General features: G+C 40.6%; 1 protein-coding gene across 1 annotated transcript in view; it reads left to right on the top strand.

The window, feature by feature from the left end:
* CACNA1F (calcium voltage-gated channel subunit alpha1 F) overlaps nt 1-24,171 on the top strand; it is a 365,125-nt gene that overhangs the window by 265,929 nt on the left and 75,025 nt on the right. Inside the window, exons 30-35 of the mRNA XM_053695830.1 lie at nt 2,710-2,820; nt 6,104-6,187; nt 7,458-7,478; nt 9,678-9,806; nt 12,185-12,250; nt 12,381-12,472. Of these exons, the coding sequence (XP_053551805.1) occupies nt 2,710-2,820; nt 6,104-6,187; nt 7,458-7,478; nt 9,678-9,806; nt 12,185-12,250; nt 12,381-12,472 (503 nt within the window). The remainder of the gene's footprint in view (nt 1-2,709; nt 2,821-6,103; nt 6,188-7,457; nt 7,479-9,677; nt 9,807-12,184; nt 12,251-12,380; nt 12,473-24,171) is intronic.

The following is a 24,171-nucleotide window of genomic DNA, read 5'->3' as shown; positions in this document are numbered from 1 at the left end:
CCTCTTCTAAAGATGATGCACAAGAAAGCCCGCAAACAGTTTGCTGAAATTAAGCAGACTAAGGACATGGATTACTGGAACCATGTCCTGTGGTCCGATAACACCAAGATAAACTTATTTGGTTCAGATGGTGTCAAGCGTGTGTGGCTGCAACCAGGTGAGGAGTACAAAGACAAGTGTCTTGCCTACAGTCAAGCAAGGTGGTGGGAGTGTCATGGTCTGGGCCTGCATGAGTGCTGCCGGCACTGGGAAGCTACAGTTTATTGAGGGAACCATGAACACCAATGTACTGTGACATACTGAAGCAGAGCATGATCCCCTCCCTTCAAAAACTGGGCAGCAGGGCAGTATTCCAACATGATAACGACCCCAAACACACCTCCAAGATGACCACTGCCTTGCTAACGAAGCTGAGGGTAAAAGTGATGGACTGGCCAAGCATTACTCCAGACCTAAACCCTATTGAGCATCTGTGGGGCATCCTAAATGGAAGGTGGGGGAGCGCAAGGTCTCTAACATCCACCAGCTTTGTGATATCGTCATGGAGGAGTGGTTGAGGACTCCAGTGGCAACCTGTGAAGCTCTGGTGAACTCCATGCCCAATAGGGTTAAGGCAGTGCTGGAAAATAATGGTGGCCACACAAAATATTGACACTTTGGGCCCAATTTGGACATTTCCACTTAGGGGTGTACTCACTTTTGTTGCCAATGGTTTAGACATTAATGGCTGTGTGTTGAGTTATTTTAAAGGGGACAGCAAATTTACACTGTTATACAGGCTGTACACTCACTACTTTACATTGTAGCAAAGTTTAATTTCTTCAGTGTTGTCATATGAAAAGATATAATAAAATATTTACAAAAATGTGAGAGGTGTAATCACTTTTGTGAGATACTGTATATATATACATATATACATATATAGCTTTAGACATGTATATGTATGTATCTCTATTTTAAAGCCTTTTGTTTCTAACACCTGAGACCTCATATCTTTGAGCCCTTATAACGTTTTATTGCAAATTTAAAAATATTTTTTATTAGATAGTGTTATTATGAGTGTAACTGTACTTTTAAATTGAATTCAATGGCGCTTGAGCGAATGCATTTACTTTCAGCTTGTAATACGAGTGCTACTTCCGACACACGCAAAGAGCTACGATTAACCCCTTATCGCTGATGCGCAACAGTTAGTGCTCCACTCTTAATCTAGTCCAGTGTAGTGAAATAACCAATTACAGAAAGTAACTAGAAAGTCAAAGTTATTTCAAAATGAGCGGGAACAGAAATGAAGGCACTAATATGGGCCCAGATTGACAACTGGGCTAGCGATGTCGATGGTCACAAATAGAGCAACCGCCCCCCCCCCCCCCCGGCTGACCTGAAACGAACTTTAAAATGCCCACTGTCCTCTTTTTTTGACAATTGTTCTGCTGGTGTCTTAGAATAGAGCGTTGGTGCTTTATTCAGATCAAAAGGAGGAACATGCATTAGAAATGATAGTTTTGTAAAGTGAATCTGTGGCATGTGAAATGATCTGTGTGTGTAAATTTAGTAATTCCACTTTGCGGTGAAGAACACCATTTGATCCTGTGCAGCTGCTTCATGTACGAGACTGGTCAAATTGGATCTTTCAGAGAAAAACAATCGGTTTAAATATGACCCCAGTTTTTGTTGGAACAATACCCTAATGACAAAGTACCATGTCTAATACACGTTTTTAGACTACCTGATTTGTAGATGATCCATTTATATAGCCCATCTGGGAGTGTTTTGTAGCAATGTATAGTTTTGCTTATTTTTAAATAACATTGTGCTGATTTTCAGACTCCTAACCAAGCCCCAAGGTTTTAGATGTATACTCATGTCTACAGACTCCTGGTTGTGTAATGGGTCATTTCATACGCAGGAGAGGGAGGAGTGTTTGCCTGTTCTTGTGTGCTCAGCCCATTTCAGTGGGTGTCACAGCCTAACCTCGTCAACAGTGCTAAACTGGGAGTTTCTAAGTACATTTTTAAAAGGTTTTATACTGGATTTTATATCAGTATCTGTGCATATTCTTCTTTATAGTAGTGTCTGTTGCATGCAGTTGTATGAAAAATTATGTATACTTTCCCTTTAAATAGTTACTGTATGCCAGACTTTACTAGGTACTATAGTAGAAAGAACAGAGGTATTTGTTAGTATTTACCAGCTAAAATCTGTAATTCATATCTGCTACTGCATCTCAAACGTGCAGAGCTTAATGTGTGTGCACCCAGTTAGCTTCTTAAAGGGACATGTTAGCTATATGCTAAATCATTTGAAATTGATGCATCATAAATATAAAAAGCTATATAACAATGTGAGTGTTTCTGGGTGAATGTTTCTGCGTGTACATTTCTGTGTGAGTGTGTATGTTTCTATATGTATGTGTATTTATGTGTTTCTTTTTGTGTGTGTGTGTGTGTGTCTGTGAGTGTTTCAGTGTGAGTCTGTGTGTGTATCTGAGAGTGCGATTGTGTGTGAGCGTTTCTTTGTGAGTGTGTCTGTGAGTGAATATTTAGTTTTATGTCTATTATAATAATAATAGTAAAAAAAGAAATTGCCTCCAGGAAACTTAATGTAGACGTGGAGGGCAAGTATGAACTTTGAAGTATTGTATAGCTGAATAATAAAATAGTATACATATCATTCCAGGTATGTAATGCTCTCTCTGTTTCTCCCCAGCATTATGAGCAGTCGAAACCATTTAATTACGCCATGGACATCCTGAATATGGTTTTCACCGGACTCTTCACTGTGGAGATGGTTCTGAAACTAATCGCATTCAGACCCAAGGTAAGTTCTCACCTAGGACCTGATGATATAAAGCTCTCAGCTCAAATGAGATAATATAAAAGTATCCTACAGCACTTTGAGATTCTAAAAAGCCAGATTTTGCTTTACTTCTCCAAGGGGCATTCCCTGCATTTTTGTATGTGAAGGAGAGACGTGACCACTGCAATACAGCACTGCATGACATGACAGTTCTGCTGCTTTTAAACGTTGTGCTTTGTATTTTATATTACTTTACACTTTAGATTAAGTTTTATTATATTTAAACTTTGCACTTCTGTGTAGCTTCAACAAATTAGGATTTGACTTTGTATATTTATTTGTATCTTTTACAAATTAGATTGCACTTTGTATTTCTTCTGTTGAAAATAAAACTGAAAAACTAACAACGTCAGTTTCCCAGAGAGCTTCATTACTTTCTAAGGTACAGATATTCAAACATTCTCTAGTTTTGAGAGAAATATTAGTGCAGACTTCACATGGGCTGAACTCACTGAATTTTATAAGAAAAGGGGCGCAACCTAGAAGTTGAAGAGATATGAGAGATGCCTTCAATAGAAAGTATTTAGGCTCTGCGGAATACAGAATTTCACTATGGAGAGAGAAGTTATCAAGAGAACACCTGGGAGTAATATAAAGTCTCAGTTCGCAGCCAACACAAAATTAACTGAAATGTTTTCACTAAAATTTAACTTGCTTTTGTCTCTGTTTAGTATATACTGTATTACTTTTCTGTCAGTAAAATAAGTGTATTGCGAATTTTGAGCAAACTTCACATGCAATAGCATTTCAAAAGAATTGTAAGAGAGCCTTAGACATACCCTGGGAGCTCCCCTGTCCCTAACATATTTTGGAGTTGTCAGTTTTAGTTTACAATGCAGCAAATACAAGGTGCAATATATTTTGTAAAAGATACCAAGAAATATACAAAGTATGATCCTAATTTGTTAAAGTAACACATAGATTTTCAAAACATACGGTAATCAGAATTTGTAAAATTACTGCTGTAGCTAATTCTTAAATATAATAATATTGAATGGACCCAATCTGAAGTGTAAAGTAATATAAAATACAAAGTAAGTGTAAAAAAATTCTTATGTCATGCTGTGCTATATTGCACTGGGCTTGTTTCTCCTTCACATACAGAAACGCAGGGACTCCTCTTTGAGAAATATAACAAAAGTTGCCTGTCTAGAATCTTGTGAGAGATCTTGCAGTGCAGGAGGGTTCAGTCCCTTTTCTTTTAGTATTCAGTATGTTCAGCTCCTGTGAAATCTGCACTACAATTTCTCTCCAAGCAGGAGAATATTTTATTGGTGGTTATTTTGTCCCTTCTCTGCTCCTCTGATCTGTCGCTTTTAAAGTAAACTTCAATTATTTTTTATTTATGCCTTTCACAAAACTATTGTAAGTGCTTGCTCTGTAAAACAATCCTTATTTGTAAAATAGCACAGTTACAGATACAATATGTAGACCAGATTTTGGCTACTAGTAAATCTCAAGAAAAGGAAACACGTAATAATATGATACCTTCAAGTGGAATTAAATGCCAAAAGGAAAGTACTGATAAGAAGGATATTGACTGAAAATGATTATTCGTCCTTATGGGCACACAACGCCACTAGAACAGGAAACTTGAACTTGTCAAGTGAATTGTGTAAAAATTCAGCGTTTTAATACAAATGTATAAAAATAAGTCTTCAGCAAAAATTAACAGACTACGTGTTTCTGTGGTGAACCCGGCTCTTTCAAGAGCTAATAAACGTCTTAAAAGAGCTGAATCATAAAAATAACCCGTAATACCACATAGACAAGGCAAGTTACCAGCCTGTAACCTCAAATACACAGGACATGTATATAGCCAATTATCTCAAACATCGGATCGAACCTAATGAGGAGAAAAAGAGAGGCGCCACATAGGGTAATATTGTCTGGGACACCAAACAAGAAGCGTGTAACGTAGCCCCTAAGGGTGGCTACTCACAAAGGTGGCAGCACAACCGGAGTGCCGAGCAGGACTATACGGGACCCACAGAGTCGCCCGTAAGACTCGCACAGGCATCTGGAGCGTCAAATGTGAAGTCATGTGACCGGACAGTCCAATCAGAGGTGCAGTATAGGGGTGCAGGCGCAACCAGTGGACAAAAGTATAAACTTGAAACTTGGAGCAAGTAGATAAAATCCAATGTGTAAACTGTAATACACAATAATTCAGCAACGCGTTTCTCAGCAACAAATGCTGTTTCTTCAGACTGGCCCTCCATCAAGAGTGCGGCCTGCTCCAGTTCAGATTTACCTCCTACCTACACGAGCGCACCTCTTTGGGACCCCGGTGTCCTAGTACTACCAATTATCTCAAACATACAGGGAACGTATATAGCCAGTAATATCATGTACAGAAGATATGTATATGATGGGTAAACCCACATACAAAGGGCACATTTCAAGCCTGTAATCTCACATATGCAGGACAGGTATATAGCTAGAAACCACTCACAGCTACATCCCGAGTATAGGCCGCATCCCTGATTTAAAGACTTACATCAGGGGAAAAAAGTGCGGCCTATACTCGGAACAATACAGTATATATATATATTCAGCAGGGTGGCATGCAGCCAGCAATTTCACATTTACACAGCACATTTGTAGCTAGTAATCCCACAAATGGCAAGTTCATCCCAGATACATGAGGCACATATGGAGCTAGTAATCTCAAATACACCAATTTCTTCCCCCTTCTCTATATATCTCTTTGACATTTTTCAGGGTTAGGGGTACCACTCAGCAATCCAATAAAACTGCCAATCTTGGTAACTATGGGGTCAAATTATTAAAGACTGGGCAGACATGATTCGCTGTAGCGAATCATGTCCGCCCGGCATTGCTAAATGTCGACAGCGTACGCTGTCAGCATTTAACATTACACAAGCATTTCACAAGAAATGCTTGTGCAATGCCGCCCCCTGCACATTCGCGGCCAATCGGCCGCTAGCAGGGGGTATCAATCATCCCGATTGTATTTGATCTGGATAATTGCAGTTGGACAAGTTAAGGAGCTGCTTCTTAACTACAGTTTCCGGAACGTCGGAAACTACGCGCGGAGATAGCAGTGTCCGCTGCTTATTAACTCTCCCTCATAATTTGACTGCATTTTCTATATGTTGTACATTGCTATATCTCATTAATTGGGGGTAATTAGTTCAGCTTTCTTACAGTTTGTCCTGTCTTCTGGCTCCTGTGTTCTGTCTCGTTACCCTTCTCATTCTCTCTCTCTCTCATCTCCTAGCATTACTTCTGTGATGCCTGGAACACATTTGACGCTCTCATTGTTGTGGGCAGCCTGGTGGATATTGCAGTCACTGAAGTGAATGTGAGTACCTGACACAAAACCAACATATCGCTTTATAGTAACACTGACTTTTGTGGATAAAATGCTACTTCCATTTTTCAGAAACTATATGAAGGAAGTTTCTAATGTTACTTTTACTGCCCGGTCCAATAGTGTGAGCCTGTTCAGTTATGCAAATAAATGGGAAATAATATGCTTAAATAAATTATTGCACTCTAAAAATGGTCAGCTATCCACAGTGATGTTAAAAATCTTGTTTATGATAAACTTACATCTCTTATGAGATCTGATGCCATACTGTCTTGTTACACACTTTTGCATCATTATGGCTTTGTGTTCAGTGTACTAAACAGCTTTTTCTAGATTACAAGTAGAACGCTAAATATTGTTTGCTTGCAAGCGATATTAACGCTCCACTATGTAATACCAGTGAATGATAATGTGCGCTGGTATTACAAGTAAATCTCAATGCAAACGCAAGTTCGCGTTCACACTGCTAGGAAGCGTGCTCACGAGAGCGCACAGCGCAGGGGGTAAGTAGCACAGCAATGGGCAGCATTTTAAAATATATATGTTTAGGAATATATACATATATATTTATGTGTTAATATGTGTATATTGTATACATATTAACACATAAATATATATGTATATAAGCATATACATATATATTTACATTGTGGTCTATGGGAACACAAGGTTCCCATAGACCGCAATGTAAAGTAACTTTTCAGTGCCGTATTTTTCTAACACCCCACTCCCACCAACTTTAAAGCCCCAAACCTGCCTAGTGCCTAGATTTGTTTTAAATTAAAAACTATAATGCCCTCTATTTTAAGGGCATTTGGGGCACTTTTAGAAAATTAACCAGAGATCAGATCTCTGGTTAATTTTCTTAGCGCTAATTGCTACTTTGAGCTCGCAGTAACAATAACCAGCCACTTGTAATGGCTGTTTAATTATTGCGCTCCCGCAAATGGGCACTTGTAATAAGCCCTTAGTGTTTTAAAAGTAACGTTATATTAGTACCTGCTCTCATTTGTTATATAGCTGTATAACCCCTTGGTATATATTACATAGAGATGAGGGTAATTACTACAGCCCCTGGTACCAATGACTTTCTGTACCAGCTCTAGAGGGGTTAATGTTCTCACTATGTATAATACATTCCTTCTGTATGTAATTCTATGTCCTCATTATCCCATTATGTCACACAACTCCTGGAACATCACCACCATTGTCACCACGTTCATACCATCTCCCACCTGTCTATCACGTTGTTCCCTCTCAGAATGGCTGGCATGTAGGGGAGGTAAGTACAGCCTCAGCATCATAACTTACCCACTGTGTGTCCAGTCATTGTTCACTGCAAGCTGGTCTGCAACTTTATAGTTCAAGTGCTCTAGATGTCTATGTAGCTCCTTATCAAGGTCTTCCTATATTACACATCTGCTCCCTGTATAACACAAACGGCCCCCTTCTCTTCTTTTCCTCTCCTCTTGACATCTCTATATTTTAATCTGTTTCTCTTGTTCTGCTTTTATGTTCTATTAACTTTCTCTCGGCCAGATTACGAGTTTTGCGTTATGAGGGGTGCGGTGCTAACTTGCAAGTTATTGTCACCGCTCACTAACCTACAGCGCTGGTATTACAGGTTTACAGAAACCTGGCGTTATCAGGCAAAAAGTGAGCGTAGAGCAAAATTGTGCACAATACCGCACTCCAATACCAGCGCTGCTGAAAGCCGCGGTGAGCTGGTTTTACATGCTCGTGCACGATTTCCCCATAGACATCAATGGGGAGAGCCGGCTGAAAAAAAGTCTAACACCTGCAAAAAAGCAGCGTAAAGTTCTGTAACCCAGCCCCATTGATTCCTATGGGGAAACAAAATTTATGTTTACACCTAACACCCTAACATGAACCCCGAGTCTAAACACCCATAATCTTACACTTATTAACCCCTAATCTGCCGCCCCCGACATCGCAGACACCTACATTATACTTATTAACCCCTAATCTGCCGCTCCGGACATCGCTGCCACTATAATAAGCATATTAACCCCTAAACCGCCAATCAGCCAATAGGATTGAGCTCACATTCTATTGGCTGTTCCAATCAGCCAATAGAATGCGAGCTCAATCCTATTGGCTGATTGGATCAGCCAATAGAATTTTTTCACCTTTAATATCAGCCAATCGGAATTCAAGGGACGCCATCTTGGATGACGTCCCTTAAAGGAACCTTCATTCTTCAGTTGCCGTTGTAAGAAGAGGATGCTCCACGCCAGATGTCTTGAAGATGGAGCCGCTCCGCGCCGGATGGATGAAGATAGAAGATGCCGTCTGGATGAAGACTTCTGCCCATCTGGAGGACTACTTCTGCCGGCTTGGATGAAGACTTCTCCCGGCTTCGTTGAGGACTTCTGCCCGCTTGGATGAAGACTTCTCCCGGCTTCGTTGAGGATGGATGTCCGGTCTTCAAAACTGTAAGTGGATCTTCGGGGGTTAGTGTTAGGTTTTTTAAGGGTTTTTTGGGTGTGTTTTATTTTTAGATTAGGGGTTTGGGCTGAAAAAGAGCTAAATACCCTTTTAAGGGCAATGCCCATCCAAATGCCCTTTTCAGGGCAATGGGGAGCTTAGGTTTTTTAGTCTGCGGTGCCCCTAAACCTGCAAGACTCGTAATACCAGCGGTGGTGAAAAAGCAGCGTTATGAGCCTTAACGCTGCTTTTTCACCCATACCACAAAACTCGTAATCTAGCCGTCTGTCTTAGACGTTTCTCCTTTTGTCTCCATCGTATTTGCTGCCTCAGCCGGCTCTCTTTTTGTCCTGGTTCCCCATGGTTTTATACCTTTCCGCCCCTCTTCCCCCTTTACTTTTTATTTTCCCTCTATATATCATCCCCTTTTGTCTCTCTCTGTCTCTCTCTTCCTCCCTCTTTCTAACCCCATATCTGCCCTCTACCTCCTAATCTCTTCTACTCGTATATTCTCCTTGCTCTGCTTCTCACCATTATTTCTCTCTACTCACATTGATTTTGCCTCATTCCTTGCTTCCTCCTCTTAACTCTCCCCCGGTGCACTCCCATTGCATGCCTGTCACTTGTTACCCTCATTGCCCACTGCCGATTCTCCATTTCTGCTCTGACTTCTTCCAATGCAGACTTCTGCCACTGTTCTATGTCCCTTATTTTACATCTTTGTCCCCTCATGTCTCATATTTACCTTTTTGTGTAATACATGCTACCATCTTTACATCTCTGCCCGTCTCCTGTCTCCTTTTTACCCTTATATGCAATACTTGTCCCTCAGTTTATTTTCTGCCCTCATGTCTTCTATTTACCCTTTCTGCAATACATGCTCCCATTTTTACTCTCTGACTACTGTATTTTATTTATTCTTTTCTGCTATACTTCCTGTTCCTGCTATTCTCTCTGCCTTTCCTTGTGATCGCTGTTCTGGTCATAGTGATGACTGTGCTTGTCTTACATTCCGCTCCTTTCTCTTCCTCAGAGCTCTGAGGACAGTTCCCGCATCTCTATCACTTTCTTCCGCCTCTTCCGTGTGATGCGCCTGGTGAAGCTGCTCAGTAAAGGGGAAGGAATCCGGACTTTGCTCTGGACATTCATCAAATCATTCCAGGTAACAAATGGGGAGACCTTATTCTAAGGATCACCTGATAGGTCATTCTAGGGGCCTCCTTATGGGCTAGTCTAGGGAACTCCTGGGGGTTCATTTTAGAGACCTCCTCATAGGTCATTCTATGGGCCTCTGATGGCTCATTCTAGCAAACACCAGGTTGATCATAGGATCTCCTGGTGAGTCATTCTATTTACTTACTGATGGTACGCTCTTATGGGTTATTCTAGGGACCTCCTGATCAGTTAATCTAGAGAGCTTCTAAAAAGTTATTAAAAAAACGTCCTTATGGGTCATTCTAGGGAGTTCCTGATGGTTTATTTTAGGGTGCTCCTCATATCGCTTTCTAGAGACCAAAACAAAGTTCTACACACTACTCAGTCACTTGTGTCACGAAAATTTGAAATGGACCTTAAAAATCTATGAGACGACGATGCTATTGAAGTTGTAGCCTCTGAAGTTTTTTTTTAAATAAATAAGTCATGTTTTCGATGGTGTAAATGGAAATATAACCGACTATTTGTGTTTGGTGGGAGGGCATGCACCCTATGAGATATATGAATATGAAGATGTGCAGTGGATAAACTAATGTTCATGCTAATGAGAATGTTGGCCAGGCCATAAGGCAGCCTATCTAGGATAACTGGCTGTGGCTTGGCTATTTTTTCATGCTGAATGATAATATTTCATGATAATATAGATAATGGAGTGAAACACTCCACTAGAATAGTGTGTTTAATTATGTGAGCTTTATTGAAATGTCCATCACTTTTGGTTTCTCTAGATTAAAGTGACAGTAAACATTAATTAAATAAATGTTCTCTAAACATCTATGAACATTTTTGCAAGCATATTGAATTAATATATACATTTAAAAATGTAAAGAAACTTTTTTTAAATATATACAGTATATATTTGTAGCTATTCAAACCTGTCAATCATAATTTTTGGCGAGCCCACCCTTGCTGTGGCAGTCAGCGCTTTATTCCTCTCTAGTGTCAAACTGCCTGTTGAAGAGTGTCACGTTCCATTTTTTTCAGCGCGTTCATGCTATCAGATTCAAGCAGACAGCAGCGCGTGTGTTATTTTTCACAAATATACACTTACCTATATGTTTTTTGGGAGGCAGCCTTGTTGGGCAGTCCTAAAGAAGGAGCAGTCATAACCACGAACATTCACATGAACTGCTCAGCCGAAATTGATTTTTCAGCAAGTTTAGAAGCAGAGTGCATGCACAATAACAAAAATTAGATCCGGCTACATTGTGGAAATCAGCGGCGCACCTCTGTAATCCCTCAATGGCACTACCAATTTATGGTACAGAGCAGTTGCGATAGGGGCTTGCTGAAGCATATTCCAGGATGGGGCAGTCAAGAGAGTGAGCGTAATTAAATATTCATATACCATTTTATTAATTTTGGATGTAATACTGTCACAATAAAAGTTTTATACAAGCTAAAAGCCATATGAAGATAAAAATCAACAAACTTGTTTTTTTTATACGATTACTGTCCCTTTAATGCAGTATCTTGTAATAAGTCTAAGAAAGTGTAATGTAATTATGAAGCACTAAGTTGCCTCTTTAGTTTTTTAAATTTAAAACATAAGCGAGATAGAACCTTTTTTTTTGTTTATTTTGAGTCTATGAATATTCTCTGGGAAGTGTTAGAAGTTTATACTCTTTGTTATGGATCCAAGGCCAATATTGAAGAAACTTTGGGATAGTGGACACCTTTGCCTTGTAGCTTTATGGAATATGAATATTGTTTACTACTATTCAAGGGACATTAAACCCATATTTTTTTCTTTCATGATATAGAAAGAGCACACAATTTAAAACAACTTTCTAATTTACTTCTATTATCTAATATGCTTTATTCTCTTGATAACCTTTGCTGAAAAGCATATCTAGATAGGCTCAGTAGCTGCTGATTGGTAGCTGAACATAGATGCCTCGTGTGTTTGGCTCACCCATGTGCATTGCTATTTCTTCAACAAAGGATATCTGAAAATGACGCAAATTAGATAATAGAAGTAAATTGGAAAGTTGTTTAAAATTGTATTCTCTACTTGAATCGTGAAAGAAAATGTTTGGGTTTAATGTCCCTTTAAGTTATTGGTGAATATTAACAAAAAGTTTTTATGTGAATTAAGAGCCAAGGAATTGCATGCAGGAGGGAGAAAATGAGACTTTTATTAATTGTTTTTAGGCTAAATTAACAATTATTTATAGAAAAGGGATTTCAAAATGACAGGTTGATTCTCATTACAAAATTAATTTTTATGTTTCAAGCAGAATTGCACATTTTCTATCTCGAATTTGTTGTTCTCCTTCTCTACTCTTTTCATAATTGAATCCTAAACATTTTCTGTGTTTTTAGGCCCTGCCGTATGTTGCTCTGCTCATTGCAATGATATTTTTCATCTACGCTGTCATTGGAATGCAGGTGAGGCTGCTGTCATTTATTTGACTGTGTGCATTTATATTTGGTTTACTGCCCATCCATGTGTCATTGCTTGTAGTATACACTATACAGTATGTTACTTGGTGGTTCATTTCCACTGATTTCTCTGCAGACATTTGGTAAAATTGCCATGCAAGATGGGACCCAGATAAACAGGAACAACAACTTTCAAACCTTTCCCCAGGCTGTGCTGCTTCTTTTCAGGTACTGGCCAGTGATTAGTTTGTGCCTCACAGCTTGCACTCACATATACACACAGAGGATGTGACTAGCAGCCAATACACACAAACATCATATGAGCACTAGCCAATACACACACACACATATAAACACACATCATATGAGCACTAGCCAATACACACACACATATACACACACATCATATGAGCACTAGCCAATACACACACACATATACACACACATCATATGAGCACTAGCCAATACACACACATATATACACACACATCATATGAGCACTAGCCAATACACACACACATATACACACACATCATATGAGCACTAGCCAATACACACACACATATAAACACACATCATATGAGCACTAGCCAATACACACACACATATAAACACACATCATATGAGCACTAGCCAATACACACACACATATACACACACATCATATGAGCACTAGCCAATACACACACACACATATACACACACATCATATGAGCACTAGCCAATACACACAAACACATATACACACACATCATATGAGCACTAGCCAATACACACACACATTTACACACAAATCATATGAGCACTAGCCAATACACACGCACATATACACACACATCATATGAGCACTAGCCAATACACACACACACATATACACACACATCATATGAGCACTAGCCAATACACACACACATATAAACACACATCATATGAGCACTAGCCAATACACACTCACATATAAACACACATCATATGAGCACTAGCCAATACACACACACATATAAACACACATCATATGAGCACTAGCCAATACACACACACATATAAACACACATCATATGAGCACTAGCCAATACACACTCACATATACACACACATCATATGAGCACTAGCCAATACACACACACACACATATACACACACTGTCAGGTATGGGGTGTATGCCTTTAATTCCAACCTTATTTAAGACTACTCCTCCCCCTCTCACCTGCCGTTTAATTTCAGTTGTGAACTCTTTCTCTGGCAGAGACGCTACCACAACTCTAATCTAGGCTCTATACCATTTGAAACAATTAAACCACTGCTGAAGGATTATAACTTTCACTTACAGAAGCCATTTCACCTACTATGACATCCAGCTATTAAAGTGTACTGAACTGTATACCGAGTGCAACCTCGGCAGGGGTTCTCCTTGTGTCTTTGGGGTAAACAACAGCAAGAGCGGATCCTCACTCACCATATCAACTCCGGTGTCTCTGAGTAACACTTACCAGCTACCTCAGCTCACTCCGGTGAGCAAACAAGTTTCCCCGCTCTCCTCTGCAGCAGCGCGGGTCTCCCCGCAAACAAGATTCCTCACAGCGATACTAGTTACGCTGCATCAGCCTGTCAGTGAATTCTACCTCCTCATTGGTGCTTCCGCACACACCCTCTGCTCTCGCAGCACAGAGCCTGCAGCCGCACACCTCTCCCTCTACGGCTACCTGTCAATACCTCAAGGATTGAATCTTAATGCTGTGTTAACAAAAGGACTTTATTCCGGTTACTTCAATAACAAAGATACATACCTCCAGTTGCTTCAGAATCTAACAGCACAAACTTAAGTATACCACCACAGTACAAGCAGTGAATTAAACAGGACTCTCTCCTGTAACCAAATAATCCTGAACTTACACAGAAGTGTTTAACTCTTTCCTCTTCAAACTAACCTGTATATATTTCTATAGACTATCTTGAGAATCTACTCTCTCCCACCAGTTATATATTTAGTTGTATATCTGCAGTTGAGATCCAACCATCCAGACAAGACAGCTTATACAGACAGAGTGTGACATATTAAACGGCCAAAAGCAATGGATCCAGCAGATTTACCCACTGTTGTGTATAATCTCACACAAAAGGTGGACCAGTTGTCCCATGGATTAAGAGACTTACAACTCCAAAATGACAGCCTCAGAGCAGCCATAAGAGATAACACTCCTGAACCCCATGTGTGTTTACCTGAGAGATTCTCAGGAGACAGAAAACTCTTCAGACAGTTCAGGAATGCCTGTATTCTGCTTTTTCAAATGAAACCTAGGACCTACCATACCGAGAGGCTCAAGGTTATGACTACCATTTCTTTCCTTACTGGCGAACCCAGAGTATGGGCGGACACATTCTTAGAGAACAATGATCCTATCCTGGGATCTCTTACCGATTTCTTCACACAGATGGGCTTACTATATGAAGACACCCAGAAGCAGCTCACCGCAGAGGCAAAGATGCGCTCACTGCGCCAGGGAAGAAGACCTGTAGAAGAATATCTCTCCGAGTTCAAGTTATATACGAAGGACTCAGAGTGGAGTGAGATAGCATTAAGAAACCAATACCGCCTCGGGTTATCCGACACATTGAAGGATGAGCTTGCTCGAATTGAGATTCCTAGAACCCTAGAAGGGCTGATGTCCCTATCTATTCAGATAGATAGGAGACTCCGTGAGAGGAGGTCTGAACGACAACAATCTCAGGGTAACCAAAGATACTACCCATCACCACAAGTACCAAAAGAAGTTACCACTCCTATGGAAATAGGATTCACAAAAGGACCACTGACACGGGAAGAAAGACACCGCAGACAACAAAAGAATTTGTGTATGTACTGTGCATCACCCACGCACCCAGTCAAGGAATGCCCACTCCTCCAACGCCAAAAAAGAAGTAAGCCTAGACAAGTAAATGTATGCTTGACTAACAAAATTGTAAACGTAGCTTATTGTACTATGTCTCTCCTCTTACAGTGGGACCATCGGACCCTCCAAACTGAAGCCATTATAGACTCGGGGGCCTACTCCAATTTCCTGGATTTAACCCTTGTAAAAAAGAATAAAATACCTACACTTACCAAAGCAGTTCCTGTCTCAATTCGTGTGATTGATGGTACCTATGTCAAATCTGGACCTATAACACACCACACAGTGCCACTTAAGGTCACCCTGGGTAAGGGACATACCGAATACATTACTTTCGATGTCATACCCTCTCCTCTATATCCCATAGTACTAGGCCTTTCTTGGCTTCAACAACATCAACCTTCCATATCTTGGCAAAATCTCCAGGTCCACTTAGATTCTCCATATTGTAAAGAATCCTGTTATCCTCAGCAACACATATTACAACTCTCTGAAGAAGTCGTTCCTCATGAATATCACGATTTTCTGGATGTCTTCGATAAAAAACAAGCGGAAACCCTACCACCTCATCGTATTTACGATTGCCCCATAGAACTCTTACCAGGTTCTACTATACCCTATGGGCATATCTATCCACTCTCACAACCTGAGTTGGAACATCTCAAGACTTATCTTGATGAAAACCTCAAAAAAGGGTTCATTAAACCTTCTACTTCCCCGGCTGGCGCTGGAATCTTTTTCGTACGGAATAAAGACAAGTCCCTACGTCCAATCATTGATTATCGGGAATTGAACAAAAGAACTAAGAAGAACAGATATCCAATACCCCTCATTCCCGAATTGGTGGAACGACTTAGCAAGGCTACCATCTATACCAAACTGGACCTCAGAGGAGCTTACAATCTGGTCAGGATCAGAGAGGGAGATGAGTGGCTTACTGCCTTCCGGACCCGCTATGGGCTTTATGAATATACGGTCATGCCGTTCGGGCTTTGTAATGCCCCTGCCACGTTCCAATATTTCATTAATGACATATTCAGAGATCTATTGGACGTGTGCTTAGTGATATATCTGGACGACATCCTAATCTACTCAGACAACTTAGAGGATCACAAGAAACATGTACGCTGGGTTCTCAATCGACTAAGAACCCATCAACTGTATGCCAAACCGGAAAAGTGCTCCTTTCACACTTACGAAATAACCTTCCTAGGTTATAACATCTCATCGTCTGGTGTGAAGATGGAAGATGGAAAGATTCAAGCCATCCAAAACTGGCCAATTCCTACTTCTCGAAAGGATGTCCAACGGTTCCTGGGTTTTGCCAACTTCTACAGGAAGTTCATCAAGGGGTTCTCCAACTTATCCAGACCTCTCTGTAAACTCACTGGATCACACACACCTTTCCTTTGGAATTCAGAGGCCCAACAAGCATTTGACTACCTTAAGAAATCTTTCGTCACGGCACCTATCCTCCAGTTCCCGGATACCAAACTCCAGTTCATTCTTGAGGTGGATGCATCGGATTACGCTCTAGGAGCTATACTCTCCCAATGGAAAACTCCATCTGATCCCATTCACCCAGTGGCATACTATTCCCGATTAATGACACCACCAGAACAGAACTATCCCATAGGCGAAAAGGAGCTTCTTGTGATCAAGGTCGCTTTAGAACACTGGAGACACCTATTTGAAGGTACTACTTATCCGATACTCATTTATACCGACCATCGCAATCTGGAATACCTTCAAACAAGTAAAACCCTGTCGGCTCGACAACTCCGTTGGAGTCTCTTCTTCACCAGATTTCATTTCCACATAACCTACCGCCCAGGGTCTAAAAACGGCAAAGCCGATGCTCTCTCCAGACATCTACCACGTCCTTCTCAAATGTTACCTGCCCAGCCTATACTATCCCCGGAACATTTTATTGGTGTTCTTACCGATAAATATCGGACCTTACGGTTCCACCAGGATAAGGACACTACCTACCCCAAAGATCAACAAGAAAAAGATTCCAATGGAATAAGCTACGTACAGGGGAAGATTTACATCCCACCTACGTTAAGAAATCACGTTCTCCAAGTTCACCATGAATCTCCACTAGCTGGTCACCCAGGGATACAAAGAACAACTGAACTCATCAAAAGGAATTATTGGTGGCCAAATCTACACAAAACAGTAGACGACTACGTAAGGTCTTGTCAAGTATGTGCTGTATCGAAACATGGACATTCCAAACCCTACGGTACTTTGAAATCTCTTCCCGTACCAGTAAGACCTTGGCATACAGTTGGGATGGATTTCATCGTAGACCTACCATGCTCAAACCAGTCGACCATCATAATGGTAGTTGTGGATTACCTCTCGAAGATGGCTCACTTCATTCCATATAAAAAACTACCCACTGCCTCTGAGACTGCAGCCCTCTTTTTATCCCATGTGGTACGCATTCATGGACTACCCTCTATCATCATATCAGATAGGGGTTCGCAGTTCACCTCCAGATTCTGGAGGCAACTCTGTTCAGTACTTAAGATTGATCATCGATATAGTACCGCTTACCACCCCCAGACTAATGGGCAAACTGAGCGGGTTAACCAGTGGATAGAACAATACATTAGGTGCTACTGTTCCAACCAACAGGATCAATGGACCCTTCACTTACCTCTAGCTGAATACGCATATAATAATACCCTGAATGCCTCCACTAAGAATACACCGTTCTTTGCCAATTATGGGTACCACCCTACTTTTCATCTCTTCCCGCATCTAAACACCACCTCTCCTCTGGTAGATGAGACATCCAACACTATGTCCGAGATATTCACATTCCTTAAAGAGAATATAACCGCAGCACAAGACAGACAGAAACGTTACTACGACTCCAAGAGAAGGATCCCTCCTATCTACAAGGTGGGTGATCGGGTTTGGCTCTCCACTCGACATCTTAAACTAAAGACACCTAGTCGGAAATTCTCTCATCTCTTCCTCGGACCTTATGAAATCACTAAACTCGTGAATGACAACGCAGTAACCTTGAATCTTCCACCTGAGATTCCGGTGCACCCTACTTTCCATGTCTCGCTTCTCAAACCCTATACCCCGACTAGACAACAGACCTCAGTGTCTGCAACACCATCCATAGTGGTCGATGATGACATATACGAAGTGTCCTCCATTCTGGACTCCAGAATTTACAGGGGTGTCCTGCAGTACCTCATCCGTTGGAAGGGGTTTTCCCCCGATGAAGATTCTTGGGAGCCGTCAACCAACATAAATGCCGCCCGACTGATTGCCCGGTTCCACTCGGCTCATCCGGACAAGCCTGCTCCTCCTGCTGCGGTGCAGCACCTTTGATGGGGGGACCTGTCAGGTATGGGGTGTATGCCTTTAATTCCAACCTTATTTAAGACTACTCCTCCCCCTCTCACCTGCCGTTTAATTTCAGTTGTGAACTCTTTCTCTGGCAGAGACGCTACCACAACTCTAATCTAGGCTCTATACCATTTGAAACAATTAAACCACTGCTGAAGGATTATAACTTTCACTTACAGAAGCCATTTCACCTACTATGACATCCAGCTATTAAAGTGTACTGAACTGTATACCGAGTGCAACCCCGGCAGGGGTTCTCCTTGTGTCTTTGGGGTAAACAACAGCAAGAGCGGATCCTCACTCACCATATCAACTCCGGTGTCTCTGAGTAACACTTACCAGCTACCTCAGCTCACTCCGGCGAGCAAACAAGTTTCCCCGCTCTCCTCTGCAGCAGCGCGGGTCTCCCCGCAAACAAGATTCCTCACAGCGATACTAGTTACGCTGCATCAGCCTGTCAGTGAATTCTACCTCCTCATTGGTGCTTCCGCACACACCCTCTGCTCTCGCAGCACAGAGCCTGCAGCCGCACACCTCTCCCTCTACGGCTACCTGTCAATACCTCAAGGATTGAATCTTAATGCTGTGTTAACAAAAGGACTTTATTCCGGTTACTTCAATAACAAAGATACATACCTCCAGTTGCTTCAGAATCTAACAGCACAAACTTAAGTATACCACCACAGTACAAGCAGTGAATTAAACAGGACTCTCTCCTGTAACCAAATAATCCTGAACTTACACAGAAGTGTTTAACTCTTTCCTCTTCAAACTAACCTGTATATATTTCTATAGACTATCTTGAGAATCTACTCTCACCCACCAGTTATATATTTAGTTGTATATCTGCAGTTGAGATCCAACCATCCAGACAAGACAGCTTATACAGACAGAGTGTGACACACACATCATATGAGCACTAGCCAATACACACACACACACATATACACACACATCATATGAGCACTAGCCAATACACACACACATATACACACACATCATATGAGCACTAGCCAATACACACACACACATATACACACACATCATATGAGCACTAGCCAATACACACACACATATAAACACACATCATATGAGCACTAGCCAATACACACTCACATATAAACACACATCATATGAGCACTAGCCAATACACACACACATATAAACACACATCATATGAGCACTAGCCAATACACACACACATATAAACACACATCATATGAGCACTAGCCAATACACACTCACATATAAACACACATCATATGAGCACTAGCCAATACACACACACATATAAACACACATCATATGAGCACTAGCCAATACACACACACATATAAACACACATCATATGAGCACTAGCCAATACACACACACATATACACATACATCATATGAGCACTAGCCAATACACACTCACATATACACACACACATATAAACACACATCATATGAGCACTAGCCAATACACACACACATATACACACACATCATATGAGCACTAGCCAATACACACTCACATATACATACACACATATACACACACATCATATGAGCACTAGCCAATACACACACACATATAAACACACATCATATGAGCACTAGCCAATACACACACACATATACACACACATCATATGAGCACTAGCCAATACACACACACATATACACACACATCATATGAGCACTAGCCAATACACACACACACACATATACACACACATCATATGAGCACTAGCCAATACACACACACATATAAACACACATCATATGAGCACTAGCCAATACACACACACATATACACACACATCATATGAGCACTAGCCAATACACACACACATACACACACATCATATGAGCACTAGCCAATACACACACACATATAAACACACATCATATGAACACTAGCCAATACACACACACATATACACACACATCATATGAGCACTAGCCAATACACACACACATATACACACACATCATATGAGCACTAGCCAATACACACACACATATAAACACACATCATATGAGCACTAGCCAATACACACACACATATACACACACATCATATGAGCACTAGCCAATACACACACACATATAAACACACATCATATGAGCACTAGCCAATACACACACACACATATAAACACACATCATATGAGCACTAGCCAATACACACACACATATAAACACACATCATATGAGCACTAGCCAATACACACACACATATACACACACATCATATGAGCACTAGCCAATACACACACACATATAAACACACATCATATGAGCACTAGCCAATACACACACACATATAAACACACATCATATGAGCACTAGCCAATACACACACACATATAAACACACATCATATGAGCACTAGCCAATACACACACACATATAAACACACATCATATAAGCACTAGCCAATACACACACACATATAAACACACATCATATGAGCACTAGCCAATACACACACACATATACACATACATCATATGAGCACTAGCCAATACACACTCACATATACACACACACATATAAACACACATCATATGAGCACTAGCCAATACACACACACATATACACACACATCATATGAGCACTAGCCAATACACACTCACATATACATACACACATATACACACACATCATATGAGCACTAGCCAATACACACACACATATAAACACACATCATATGAGCACTAGCCAATACACACACACACATATACACACACATCATGTGAGCACTAGCCAATACACACACACATATACACACACATCATATGAGCACTAGCCAATACACACACACACATATACACACACATCATATGAGCACTAGCCAATACACACACACATATAAACACACATCATATGAGCACTAGCCAATACACACACACATCATATGAGCACTAGCCAATACACACACACATATACACACACATCATATGAGCACTAGCCAATACACACACACATATACACACACATCATATGAGCACTAGCCAATACACACACACATATACACACACATCATATGAGCACTAGCCAATACACACACACATATAAACACACATCATATGAGCACTAGCCAATACACACTCACATATAAACACACATCATATGAGCACTAGCCAATACACACTCACATATAAACACACATCATATGAGCACTAGCCAATACACACAAACATCATATGAGCACTAGCCAATACACACTCACATATACATACACACATCATATGAGCACTAGCCAATACACACACACATATAAACACACATCATATGAGCACTAGCCAATACACACACACATATAAACACACATCATATGAGCACTAGCCAATACACACTCACATATAAACACACATCATATGAGCACTAGCCAATACACACACACATATAAACACATCATATGAGCACTAGCCAATACACACACACATATAAACACACATCATATGAGCACTAGCCAATACACACACACATATATAAACACACATCATATGAGCACTAGCCAATACACACTCACATATACATACACACATATAAACACACATCATATGAGCACTAGCCAATACACACTCACATATACATACACACATATAAACACACATCATATGAGCACTAGCCAATACACACTCACATATACATACACACATATAAACACACATCATATGAGCACTATCCAATACACACTCACATATACATACACACATATAAACACACATCATATGAGCACTAGCCAATACACACTCACATATACACACACACATATATAAACACACATCATATGAGCACTAGCCAATACACACTCACATATAAACACACATCATATGAGCACTAGCCAATACACACTCACATATAAACACACATCATATGAGCACTAGACAATACACACTCACATATACATACACACATATAAACACACATCATATGAGCACTAGCCAATACACACTCACATATACACACACATCATATGAGCACTAGCCAATACACACTCACATATACACACACACATATAAACACACATCATATGAGCACTAGCCAATACACACTCACATATACACACACACATATAAACACACATCATATGAGCACAAGCCAATACACACTCACATATAAACACACATCATATGAGCACTAGCCAATACACACACACATATAAACACACATCATATGAGCACTAGCCAATACACACTCACATATAAACACACATCATATGAGCACTAGCCAATACACACTCACATATAAACACACATCATATGAGCACTAGCCAATACACACTCACATATACACACACATGATGTGACTAGCAGCCAATACACACACACATCTAAACACACATCATATGAGCACTAGCCAATACACACTCACATACACATAACACACATCATATGAGCACTAGCCAATACACATATACATACACACATCATGGGCGCGATCCGATAAACGGCGTAGTTTGCGGCGCAAGCGAGGGAACCCACGTCGCCCGCAGTTTCAGCTCGCAACTCGAGCTATCCAATATGCGGCGCCGTCAGTTGCTAAAGTGGCGCAAGTCTGACAAAGTAGCGATGTCCAGAAATCTGCGTAAGTACAGATTTTTGGAGTCGCCAGTGACTTGCGCCACGTTAGAAACTGCCGGCGCCTACAAAACCTGACTAAAGTCTAAATCACCCGCACTGTCTAACACGCCTCCCAAACATAGCCCGACACGTCTAACCCTCTATCCGCTATCCCCCCTCACTAGCCTAACAATAAAAAAAATGTATTAACCCCTAAACCGCCACTCCCGTAGCCCGCCGCAACCTAATAAAGTTATTAACCCCTAAACCGCCGCTCCCGTACCCCGCCGCCAGCTATATTAAATCTCTAACCCCCTAAAGTGAGCCCCTAACACCGCCGCCATCTATTTTAGAATTATTAACCCCTAATTTAATCCCCCTACCCCGCCGCCATCTATATTAAATTATTTAACCCCTAAAATACTAAACTATCCCTACCACTAAACCTAAGTCTAACCCTACAAATAGCCCTGAAAAGGGCTTTTTGCGTGGCATTACCCCAAAGTAAACTGCTCTTTTGCCAGCCCTTAAAAGGGTTTTTTGCGGGGCATGCCCCAAAGAAAACTGCTCTTTTACCAGCCCTTAAAAGGGCTTTTGGCGGGGCTTTGTCACAAAGTAATCAGCTCTTTTGCATCTAATCGAAATCCCCCTACACCGCCGCCAGCTATAATAAATGTATTAACCCCTAATCTAATCCCCCTACACCTCCGCCAGCTATATTAAATACATTAACCCCTAATCTAATCCCCCTACACCGCCGCCAGCTATATTAACTATATTAACCCTAATTATATTAGGGTTAATATAGTTAATATAATTATTATATTATATATTTTAACTATATTAACCCTAATTATATTAGGGTTAATATAGTTAATATAGTTACTATAGTATTTATATTAACTATATTAACTCTATCTAACCCTAACACCCCTAACTAAATTCTTATTAAATTAATCTAATTCATATTATAAACTAAAATATTCCTATTTAAATCTAAATACTTACCTATAAAATAAACCCTAAGATAGCTACAATATAATTAATAATTACATTGTAGCTATGTTAGGGTTTATATTTATTTTACAGGTAAATTGTTAAT

Source organism: Bombina bombina, chromosome 12 (assembly GCF_027579735.1).
Source record: "Bombina bombina isolate aBomBom1 chromosome 12, aBomBom1.pri, whole genome shotgun sequence".
Lineage (NCBI taxonomy): Eukaryota > Metazoa > Chordata > Amphibia > Anura > Bombinatoridae > Bombina > Bombina bombina.
Note: the sequence above shows the minus strand (reverse complement) of the source record. Positions and strands in the feature narration are given on the sequence as shown.